At 36.9% G+C, this 12,694-nt stretch overlaps 1 protein-coding gene across 6 annotated transcripts in view; it reads left to right on the top strand.

Moving 5' to 3' along the window:
- Opa1 (Opa1 mitochondrial dynamin like GTPase) overlaps nucleotides 1–12,694 on the top strand; it is a 61,757-nt gene that overhangs the window by 20,831 nt on the left and 28,232 nt on the right. For all 6 annotated transcript variants that reach the window (XM_083114258.1, XM_083114259.1, XM_083114256.1 and 3 more), the window contains 5 exons: nucleotides 749–912; nucleotides 3,027–3,165; nucleotides 5,664–5,789; nucleotides 7,197–7,332; nucleotides 10,125–10,219. In XM_083114258.1, coding sequence (XP_082970384.1) covers nucleotides 749–912; nucleotides 3,027–3,165; nucleotides 5,664–5,789; nucleotides 7,197–7,332; nucleotides 10,125–10,219 — 660 coding nt within the window. The remainder of the gene's footprint in view (nucleotides 1–748; nucleotides 913–3,026; nucleotides 3,166–5,663; nucleotides 5,790–7,196; nucleotides 7,333–10,124; nucleotides 10,220–12,694) is intronic.

The raw sequence follows: 12,694 nt of genomic DNA, 5'->3' as shown, positions 1-12,694 counted from the left end.
AAATATCTAAATGTGCAGATTTTTATAAGGTATAACCCAGTAGAGTAACCGGATTACTAGAGGCATGCATATTTCGTTTTTGACGAAAGCGCGAAATGTGAAATAACACATTGTAATGTTAATTTTTCATGTTTGTGAAAGGTGTGAGGTGCATTTTCCTACCCTGTTTTGTCACAAAATAATGTGAAATATACTCTTAAACACGAAATGTAGAGTTTTTTTACTGCCACAACACACTCTGGTCAGAATTATCCTCTGAGTTATGCAATTCACGGAAAATTTATTAATTATGCTGTAATTATTTGAGAAGCAAAAATGGAACCCTTTATATAGGAATAAACTTAATACTCTGGTAACGACATAAATGTGTTATTAGAAGGGATTCGTTTATTTTGTATAATAAGAACAGTTTTTAAATCAAATTTAGAGTTATGTTCACAATTTTAAAACCAAAATGTCATTTTGTATACCGCTTTTTCACCGCTATAACACCAAAATTTTATTTTATTTACCGCTTTTGAACCCGAAATTAACTCTGTTTTTGTACCGAAATTTTGCTTTTCTATTTACCAAAAATATGTTCCTCTACTGATTACACACACAGAGAAGGCCAATGAATCATTCATGTTCTTCACGGAACATATGCAGTATCAGTATTGATAAGTTTTAAATTGGTAGTTATTGGTTTCAGCAAAAATTTCATGTTGGTCCACATGTAATAATTAGTTATCTATTCCTTATCTTTCAGAAATCCCTAATTGATATGTACTCTGATGTCTTGGATGAACTTAGTGACTATGATTCAAGCTACAATACCCAAGATCACTTACCACGTGTGGTGGTGGTGGGTGACCAAAGCTCAGGAAAAACGTCTGTCCTGGAAATGGTGGCTCAAGCTAGGATATTTCCGAGGTAGGTGAAATAAAATTCGAAACTGTATTCAGTAACATTGATACACTGCTTTTCTTCTAGATGCGTAATTTATATTGATTTTCATTGCAACTTTCACATGATTGTAGCATCATAATAGTGCTACTTACTAAGTTTTCGTTCACTTCAGTTTATTTTGTTGGCAACTATGAGCTGCCAAAGATGAATTTTTGTGCAAAATTTCAGTTTTGTTAATTATTATTATTATTGGGTGGAAAATTCTCATGAGAAGGGAAAAAACAATGTCACCTCTCTATGGCAAGTAGTTCTCTTGCTATGATTATTTTCTACATGTGAAACACATGCTCCATTCATGGAGGCTTACAGGCAGAAGTGGCTCTCATACACTGAAGATTAAAAGTAAGTTTGAATACTGAACATTATTGATGAACAGAAACAAAAATTGATTTGACAAAGAAAATTCTCTTTCCCATTTAGGAAGGAATTTATAAATACAGAGCTTGGGAAATATAATCCAGAAGCAGACCTGGTCCCCCTCGCCCCCAATTACAAATTCTGCCCACTAGGTGTTGAGAGACTGGGTGATCTCTAGAGCTGCTTATTCAGAGACATCAATGAAAGAAAATTCTGAGGTTTCCTGCCACAGCAATTGAATGCAGCATCTCATGCGTCATTCATGCATTCTACTGACTGAACTAACATGGTACTGGCATGATATCTCTTTCCCACTCCCACATATCTTAAAAAGTCAGTACAATAAACTTTGAATCGAGAAATTGTGTAGTTGCAAGGAATATATTTGTTTTATTTTCATATTTTTAAACACAATTTTACTTTGTTATTTGTAGACTTCTGGACATCAAGAAACTTCATCTTTACCTCCCTTCCAATCTGGTGTAAACATGAATGTCACATGTCCAGTGCTGTAGATAGCGATGTTGTCAATCTTGTAAAGAGGGCATCCCACTGAGTCTGTCAGTGGCTTATTTTCTTTGATTCTGCACATTTTTTCATCTATCTTCTGCAGTGATGTATGACACTATGGCACAAGTGTGTGGCATTACTAGAAACTAGGGATGGACTGATATGAAATTTTGGCAAATACCGAAAAATTACCGATATAAAATTTACCGATAACCGATATTCTACCGATCTGATATAAAATTAGAAATGGTCCTTGAAGAATCTGAAATGTTCATTGATCTCTTTAATAAATGTGTATTTTGAGGTCACTGCAGAGCAAGAGAAGCTAAATATTTAGACATTTACTTTTTAGGAAGAAGAGCATGTAAATTATCCATTAAAATTATAACAAAATGGCAGAATTTTGCACTAATTTATAAGATACTTATTGATACATATCGGATCGGTAAAATAATCGGTAATTTTACCGATAAACTGATACACCGATATGCCTATATTGGCCGATACCGATAGATAGAGGCATGCAAATTTTATTTTTGACGAAAACACGAAATATGAAATGACATGCTGTAATGTTCCTTTTTCATGTTTATGAAAGGTCTGAGGTGCATTTTTCTACCCTGTTTTGTCACGAAATAATGCGAAGTGAACTGCAAAATGCGAAATTGACTCTTAAACATGAAATTTACCATTTATATTCCTTTACACAGGAATAAACTTAATACTCTGGTAACTACATAAATGTGCTATTAGATGGGATAAGTTTATTTTGTGTAATAAGTGCAGTTTTTAAATAAAATTTAGGATTATATTCACAATTTTAAAACCAAAATGTCATTTTATATACCGCTTTTTCACCGCTATAACATCGAAATTTTATTTTATTTACCACTTTTGAACCCGAAATCGACTCTGTTTTTGTACCGAAATTTTGCTTTTTTATTTACCAAAAATATGTGCCTCTACCGATAGAGTACCGATTAATCGATCCCATCCTTACTAGAAACACAGGCCCCATTTTTGTCTTTTGTAGGGAAAAAGTTCATCAATGTCCATAAGAGTAAGAAATATTTCCTGTCCTGTAAATGGACAGGAAATGGTTTTGCTTTCAAAAAAATACTTGAAAGGTATGTAACTGTTATATTCTCAGTTTGTGTCCTGATTCAATACAAAGTACATATTCTGTAAATAGTTGTTCATTGTCTTTCTAGAGGGGCAGGAGAAATGATGACAAGAGCGCCTGTTAAAGTAACCTTAAGTGAAGGCCCTTATCACATAGCTCAGTTTAAGGATAGCAGTAGGGAATTTGATCTCAGTAAGGAAAGTGATCTTGCAGACCTTAGGAGAGAGGTAAGCATGTTAGTTATGAATGTATAAAAGTACTGTTACCTAGTTTGTCTGTTTTCTCTTTGGTGTACAGTAAGGGTGGAAGTGTCAGTGGCCAAAAATATCACAGCTGTATCTAATTACTTTAAAACTGGGTGTAAAGCTATACCCTGTCGTCATGATAGCACATGTGTGTTAAGGCTCTACACATTCTCGATCTCAGCCATAGTAAAGGCGATATGGTCAGCAGACTGTTAATATCCTTGTAATTATGAAAACACTTTTATTTTATAAGGTGGCCCCGGTGGCTCAGTCGATAACACGTCTGACTACCATGCTATAGGTCCCGGGTTTGATCCCCAGCCGGTTCAAATCCGGAAACTTTTCTAACGGAACCGGCTCCGGTGACCACCCAGCGTCGAATGACATGGGTACCTGGGAGATTGTGCGACAACAATAAAATGGAATTAACTCGTGAACATTTTCGTGCGATGATTTTTTACGATTTTCGACGTGGATTATCAAGACAAGTGCATCGATCAACTTACTTCCACATTTGGTGATGAAGCCCCATCCTTTGCCTCTGTGAAACGCTGGTATAACGAATTTAATCGTGGCCGCCGTTCGCTCACCGACGAGATTCGTGAAGGTCGTCCAAAATCAGTTGTTGTTCAAGAAAACATTGATGCTGTGCAAAACCTAATACTGCAAGATCGTCATGTGACATACTGTGAGATTGAGGCAACCATAGGCATTAGTTCTACCAGCATATATAAAATATTACATGATCATTTAGCTGTGAGAAAGGTATGTTCTCGTTTGATCCCACACAATTTGACAAAAACTCAAAAAGACGCTCGCGTCAATTGGTGCAAACAAATGCTCAATAAATACAACGTGGTGCTTCAAAAGACATATATAAGATTGTAACAAGTGACGAATCATGGATATATGCATATGAGCCAGAACGTAAACAGCAGTCGACTGTATGGTTGTTTCAAGATGAACCCAATCCAACAAAAGTTGTTCGTACTTGAAGCGCATCGAAACAAATGGTCTCCTGTTTTTTCGGGAAAACTGGCAACTGTGCCTTTAGAGGAACGTAGAACGGTCAACTCTGAATGGTACACAACAATTTGTTTACCAGAGGTCTTCGGTCAAATACGGAAAACAAACAAACGCCGTCGGATCATTCTTCATCAAGACAATGCCAGCTGTCACACATCTCGTCTAACAACCGACTTTATGAACAGTCAAAAAATCGACGCCGTTGATGCCTTCAAAAACCATATTATGGAGGTGTCTCAAGAAGATTGGAAAAACTGCTTTGACAAATGGTTCGAACGAATGCAAAAGTGTATTGACCATAAAGGAGAATACTTCGAAAAACAATAAAGCAGTTTTCAATGCCAAATTCCTGTTTTTTCATTGTTAGGCTCAAAATATAAATAGTGACCCTCGTACATGACCGTTTTTGTCCATAGACTGGTTTCTTGATTTCAAGCTGATTCACTATATATCACTTACATATGTTGATATTCTTTTGTTTTATTTTGTAATTTTCTTTAAAGTTGGTTGCCGCAGTTGGTGGGTTCAGCCTGCATGCCTTGCTATGACACTAGGTGTCTCAGATTTGAATTCTGGCCCGGCCATGGGCATTTATTTTAGTGTCCCTTCATCAATTTCATCATATCATCATGCATCCTCATCATCCTGATTAGTCAAAAGTGGCAGAAAAGTGATGCTAAATAACAAAAATCAATTGTGGTATGTTATGTGTGCAGTTTTAATGGCTCGTAAGGGGCTTTTCTGATTTCACAGATTCTATGAGGGTGGATCAAATGAAAACTGAAAGGGGGCCACAGAATGAAATCAACAAGGTTTATTTCAAATGTAATCTCCAAAGTTACACAAGCACTTGTCCCATTGTTGCACCAAGCGGTGAATACCCTGCTCGTAGAACTCCTTTGGCTGAGATCTGAACCAGTTGCGAACATTGTCCATGACTTCATTATTGTCAGAGTTGAAGCGCCGATCCTTCAATGCCTTTTTCAACTGACCAAATATATGGAAGTCACATGACGATAGATCAGGGCTATACGGTGGGTGTTCCAACACTGTCCACCTAAATGTTGCCAACGTGCTCTTTGTAACAGCTGACGCACGTTGTCATGCAGCAAAACCACTTCAGAGGACAACAGGCTGGGCTGTTTGGCCTTGATTGCTGCTTGTGCGATACTGCTGCCCGACCGCGTACGCATATCACGTGCTCATGCGTGACTATCTAGGGCGAGTCCATTATGCAGTAGGGGTTTCCTTCCTTACCTCCCGCTCTACCTCAAAATAGGGTTGTCGCCACACAGATACATAAATATAACCCAATACATCCACTGTTCCATTTTCATTTGGTCCACCCTAATATAAATATCCTGCAATTTAATATAAAATTCTGTCATTTTGTTATGTCGTAGAATATCAGTATTGGTAAATTTTGTGGGTTAACATATCTTTATCTTTTCCAGGTGGAGATCAGAATGAAGAATAGCTGTAGAAGTGGGAAGACCGTGAGCAATGAAGTTATATCGATGACAGTGAAAGGGCCTGGTCTACAAAGGATGGTCTTAGTCGATTTACCAGGAATCATTAGTGTGAGTAACATGAGTAACATGGAGAAAATTGTTATCTGAATATATGTAATTAATTAAAGCCTAGACTGTGCCTTGTGCCTGTTTATTAATAGGGCTAAGCTGATACTGATTCCGATACATCGGGATTGGCCAATACCAATGGTATTCATATTGGAAAGTACCGATACCAACTGATACTTTTCTGGTTGGTCGTAGTGGGGTCTGTGAAAATGTCTAAATTGTCCTGGAAATTATGCAAAATTATGGGAAGCGTAAAAACTTTTCTCCTGAGATTTCAGCCTTCCACCATTTTGGGGAGCTGTGAATGAGAAGCGTAACCTGTTGATGAAAACTTACAACAATGACTGAGGGTCGACTGGAGTGAGGCTGGCAGTCAGTAGGGAGGCCTTGGCCTTCTTGGGCAGTTGCACCACCACCACCTGCTGCTGCTGCTGCTGCTGCTGCTGCTGCTGCTGCTGCTGCTGCTGCTGCTGCTGCTGCTGCTGCTGCTGCTGCTGCTGCTGCTGCTGCTGCTGCTGCTGCTGCTGCTGCTGCTGCTGCTGCTGCTGCTGCTGCTGCTGCTGCTGCTGCTGCTGCTGCTGCTGCTGCTGCTGCTGCTGCTGCTGCTGCTGCTGCTGCTGCTGCTGCTGCTGCTGCTGCTGCTGCTGCTGCTGCTGCTGCTGCTGCTGCTGCTGCTGCTGCTGCTGCTGCTGCTGCTGCTGCTGCTGCTGCTGCTGCTGCTGCTGCTGCTGCTGCTGCTGCTTCTTCTTCTTCTTCTTCTTCTTCTTCTTCTTCTTCTTCTTCTTCTTCTTCTTCTTCTTCTTCTTCTTCTTCTTCTTCTTCTTCTTCTTCTTCTTCTTCTTCTTCTTTTTCTTTTTCTTCTTCTTTTTCTTCTTCTTTTTCTTCTTCTTTTTCTTCTTCTTCTTCTTTCTTCTTCTTCTTTTTTCTTCTTCTTCTTTTTTCTTTTCTTTTTCTTCTTCTTTTTCTTTTTTTCTTTTTCTTCTTCTTTTTCTTCTTCTTCTTCTTCTTCTTTGCAGACCTAGCCGCGGTAGCTCAGTCATTAGCGCATCTGACTACCATGCGAGACACCCGGGTTCGATCCCCAGCGGGGGAGCTGTTTAAGCAGCCCCAACGCCCACCCAGCGTCATATAAAGTGGCTACCTGGAGGAAACACTGAGGGGTAAAGGCGGCCAGGCACGTGGTGCTAATCACATCACCCCCAGCTCTGCAGAGATCAAGAAAGCGTGGGGCCCTAACCCCACACCCCCTATATTCCTTCATGGCATGCACAGGGGAACACTTTACTTTTTTTTTACTTTATTATTATTATTATTATTATACAATGGCATCAACATTGGCTCAGCCATAATTTCAAATTGTATCAACTCAGCCATAATTTCTCTACTTTTGTTATTGTTTTGTTGCAGACTGTTACTGTTGACATGCACGAAGATACAAGAGAAGCCATTAAGCAGATGTCCCAGATGTACATGTCAAACCCAAATGCCATAATTCTTTGCATTCAAGATGGTTCTGTGGATGCTGAAAGAAGTAATGTTACAGGTAAATAGATTAATTAATTTGTTATTTTTGTTCTCAATCTTCAGTAAGTTCTATTAGGGCTGAAAAAAATCCATATGGTCTTTGAAGAACCTGAAGAAGAACCAGTCATGAAAGTCGTGAAAAGTAAAGAAATGAACAAGTAGGTGGGTCATTTCAGATCAAATCATACAGGTAAGTAATAAATGTGTCACCTTCAAATTTCAAAATCAGATGAAAAATATATATGTTAAAGGGCCACATGATACATGTCCAGGAATAAAATATTTTCCTTTTTTGTTGATTTCTTACAGTGTTACAAGCTCAAGAAGAAAGACACTATATGATAAAAAAAAAAAGATTACGGAAGGAAAATAATGCAATATTCAAACCTCTATAAATCAAAAACAAGAAATGGTAGAGACTTAAGGTTTCCTATATTTCAAAGCTTGTTCAAAGTACTTCCAAAACCTTATTAAGGAACATATTTATGAAACCCTCTTCAACTCTAAAATTAAGAATCAATATGCAAATTTGAATTTTTTTTCCCGTTGATTTTTTTTTTTAAAGTGAAGTATAACAAGATATGAGTTTTGCTGGAATAATAGAATATGGGAACTGTACTAACTATTTGCAATGCCATTTCTGCACTGACTTCTAACGTTATGTAGAAAATTCTTCGTAAAAAAATTTAAAAAATCCATTTTGACCTTTTTCAGAAATCATTTTCTCAAAAACACCCATCTCAAAATTTATGAAAATTGTACAAATATAGTCTTTGTTTACTGTAGTTGCAAGAGGTCCAATCAGACCGGGCAATGTTTTTGTGTATAAATGGGGAGAATTTTTTAAAAAATGTCATCCATGTTCCATACTTTTTTTGGGCGTTTACTGTAAAATATTTTACACTGGCAACACTGTTTTTGACTGCTGCTTATCAGGAAACCTGTAGAGTTTCAAAGATATTACTGGTAACATTTTGTGGGTACATGCACGCACGCGTGTGTTTAGTGGTGACAAGCTACTTAAAATAGGGTCATTCCATACCATTTCGAACAACAACTGTTGCATCAAAATTTTTTAAAATATTGATAATTTATTTCTATATCCTTCCAAGTTTTTAAATTCGACATTACAGGCTTGCGAGTTAATTCGTTGGTCATTTTTGATTTGTCGCATGCAGTGATCATTTTACAGTTTTCATACATTTATGAAAATCACTAACTTCTGTTGTATAATTCCATACATAATGATTCAAAATTCATTTTCTTCAGAAAAAAATGCTTTCATTATGATTGTTTTCATTCAGTATGCTGTTAATTTCAGGAGTGCATTTTTCTACCATAATTTGTCATGAAATTATGCAAAAGTAAGTGTAAAATGTGAAATAAGCTTTTGCAACCAAAATTTTGAGATTATTTCAAGACCAATCCTTTCTGAAATTCAGTGAAATGCAAAATGTGTCATGACAGTTGGCTTTCTTTAAAAAATGAATAAATTGTAAAATATTTTGATAACTACAGAAAAAATCTATGGTTGCTTTCCTCATTTCACCAGTGTTAATGCTGGTGAATCACAGATGAACACTTCACCATTCTAGAATCCACCATTGTCCACCAAACTAAATCCTTCAGGGCTGGTGCTAGCGCTGCATCAAAATGTACAGATCTGCTTTAAAAACTTTTGTTTTGTTCCTTAGTATTCATTCTGGAGGCAATAATAGGGAATATCACACTGAGGATGAATAAATGTACATGCAGAATGAAATTAAATATATCAATTCATCAAAACATGCATCCATATTCGACTGTTCTGTTGCAACAGGGAGGAAAGTCTCAATTTGCCATTTTTGCAAAGAACACCAATTATATAGGGTGAGACAGTCAAACGGGAAGATTTAAAAAATTCACAAAAATAGAGAAAGCAAATATTAGTTAATTTTTGAACATGAATGTACTGTACATGAGTTGAAATTGCTAGTGTACCTGAAAAATGTTTATTTTTTTTAATATGGTGTCAGTAAGAACACTAGTAATTTCAACTCATATACAGTACATTTATGTTCAGAAATTAACTAATATTTGCTCTCTATTTTTTGTGAATTTTTTAAATCTTCCCGTTTGACTGCCTCACCCTGTATTTGAAGTGATCCATGTGAAACATGCAGATTTGGTGAAATATATCTTAAAATTCCATCACTATAACAGACTTTTCCTAATAAACATAACAATACAAACTCCTTTGAAATCTTATTCTTCATTTGTTTTGGCAGGAGGTATTCCAGATTTCAACATGTTTTTACGTCACACCAATTAAATGCACATGTGAATTCTGTAAAAGAGCCTAAAATTATGAAAACATAAAAAAGTGTCTTGTAGATTGACATAGTATGTTTGACTTATAATAAATAATATGTTTATTGTTCATTGATAAAATATAATTTTAGATATAATATTTCCACAAGTGTGTAAATCTGTCATTTTGTTATTTTCTAATTATGTTAATTATTCTGCCTTGGTTTTGTAAATTAAATTTTAACATGCAACTTCTTCTGAGGCTAAAAATCCACCAAGGCTGTGTTTCCATACACTAATTAAGGGAGTAAGTAATTCACTTATATATTCATGAATTATTTATTATTTTATATTGATTCAGTACAGTATTCATTATCAGTGTCAGTAAATTTTATGTGGATACTTTATTGCGAAAAATAAAATAATAATGGTATATTCCTGTTGATAGTAATTTTGTTGGTATGTATGAAATTAAACATGTGATATATTGAGTACATTAAGGCATCATTTTTTAATTTCCAGATCTTGTTAGTCAGATGGATCCTCAGGGGAAAAGAACAATATTTGTCCTAACGAAAGTTGATTTAGCAGAGGGAAACATGACAAACCCTGACAGGGTAAGTTACCATGTTGCTACATCGTTTGTTATTTATCTGAAAGTACTTTTTTCACAGCTTTGTGAGTCATCCCAACTACTAAATGCAACTTTTACAAGAAATCAAACCTAAGACCACTTGAATACCAGACAACTGGAATAAGTATCAAAATAATAGACATAGCACTTTGTCATGTTGTAGTTGGAAGGTGAAGTAGTCCACAAAGAAAATCAAGCTGTGGTTGGCATAACTTTTCATTAACTTTTGATGAATTTTTTTACACATACACTTGTCAGATTGAATTAGTTGACACCAAGCTGCATGCCCTTGTCACCCAATATCATACCACCTCATTAGAATTGGACTCCCCTTGCATTCCTCCTCCTTATTTTTTTTTATTACTTTCCTCCCCTCTTATTCTATATGTCTAATGATAAGTCCCTCTTGTTATTTCTGTATGAATTTTACGAGGGCTGTCTGGAGAATACTTATAGTGCATGTTGAATACTTGTGAACTGATATGGCCTTAATGCAACTTGTCGTCCCTTCTCACTGATGCTATTCAGTTAGCAGTGAGGCATTGTTAGGGTGACCGGGACAAAGATGTGTCCCTGTCCTCCTGTCCATATTATTAAAAAGCCACTATTTGTCCCATTTTATAAAAGTCTAGGAGTTACCTTGAAAACCAAGCATTTCATGATAAAAAAAAAGATGTATTGTGTATGTTCCGTTATTTGTAGAATAAGTATGCAGTTTCGGAATTGTAACAAGAATGTAAAGTCTGTGTGAAGTTGTGTGTGTGATGTGTAGGGTAAGGTTTTTGGGGAGATTTATAAACGATTGATGACGAATAAAACTGCTCTCCAGAAGATTGGTTATTCTGCTAAATACTTCTGGCATTACTCAACTTCAGCATTTGGGGCCTCCCCGATGGTGCAGTGGTAGCATCATCACCTTGCAATCAAGGGGTCCTGGGTTTTATGAGGGGAGATGAAATGATGATTGCTTTTTACGGGTGGTATATTATATTGGCTTTAAAGTTGGTTTTACAAAAGGTTAACTTTAAATATATAATATATCAAAAAACAGCAAAAACAAAAGAGAACCACGCTTTACGCGGCCACACGCAGACCCTATTCCACGTGTGGTGTTCCATATAGTAACAGATATCCCCTGAGATATCTGTTAAGCAACAGACGAACTTTAGCCTAACTTTAATAATCGGTAACTAGAGGAGGGCTTAATAGGCTTATGATTCACTAAAATGATAGAAGGTCAGACACCTTTAAACGACATATTTATTCATGGAAAAGAACATCACTTGTGGCATAGCTACCACCAAACATGAGCACTTCACTGTACAAGACACAAAAAAAAAGATATACAAAAGATTTTGTACTTACATATCAGCCTTTTTCATACTAGATCAATCAAACCTGGGGCTTTACCCACACTTTTTCACTCTTTATCGCCACATCCCGACACATGGACAAATTTGTGATATACCACACTAAAAAATTATGATTATGTGCTTTCTTGGTGTAACAAAGGCTTTGGGGGGTGATAAATGAATTTTCCTGGCTTTTCTGGGAAGGATGGCTAAGGACAACTTGGATATTCACTGATATCCTCTGGATGCTTCTATGGCGTCAGTCCTGCCGACCATGTGGTTTGGATTTCCACATGGGATGATGGACACAAAACTCGCTATTTTGCTGAATTTTCACTGGGATCCTTAAATGCACTTGTGGACACAATATCCCACTTGGTCACACACACTTAGGCCTGTGTTTCCTGTAACAGGACCTTAGATCCCTTTTCCCTTCATGTATCCTTTGTTGCTGGCACATGTGGCCATTCACACACTGAATTTCACCAGCAACTTCCAAGCTGACCTGCTCTCAGGTGGGTCTGTAATCCAAGTGAGCTTGACTAGCAAGCTCAGAACACAATAGGCCATCTGAAAAGTCCCCTCTGTGACGTCACAGCCTTGGCGGCTTCTCATTGGCCAGCTGGAGTCTTTTGAGATCTTTCCTTGTCTTTGGGAGAGTTGCCACTTTCTCCCGCCAGATGGCAGAGTTATCAATTGCTTAAGAAGCATAAACAAAAGTGTTATTTCAGCTTTTCTGGCTTAGTTATGCCAGATAATTGCAAATGAGTTTAATTTTAATAAATTAGGCATTATTTTACCTGTGGGTGAGTGTTATCTCTGATTTTCAGTAAGGAATAAAAGATTTAGTAAACATGTGATTTGGAGCACATGGTTTTTGTTCTCCAAAATGGCTACTGTTAGCCTAACAATGGTTGGTTCTTTATAAATAAAGCATTTCTACCCCTCCCATGAGTGACAACTGGTTATTAAACATGAACCATGATCCTAATTGGGGTTGGGGGGTATAAATTTCTGGGAGAATAGCTCTCACAAGCTTTCCCTGATGCCAACCTAATGGCCCTTGTACTTAGGTTGGCTTGTGGTTATTTGTGTGTGGGCATGTA

The sequence above is a fragment of the Lepisma saccharinum genome, chromosome 29 (assembly GCF_977018435.1).
Source record: "Lepisma saccharinum chromosome 29, izLepSacc3.1, whole genome shotgun sequence".
Lineage (NCBI taxonomy): Eukaryota > Metazoa > Arthropoda > Insecta > Zygentoma > Lepismatidae > Lepisma > Lepisma saccharinum.
Note: the sequence above shows the minus strand (reverse complement) of the source record. Positions and strands in the feature narration are given on the sequence as shown.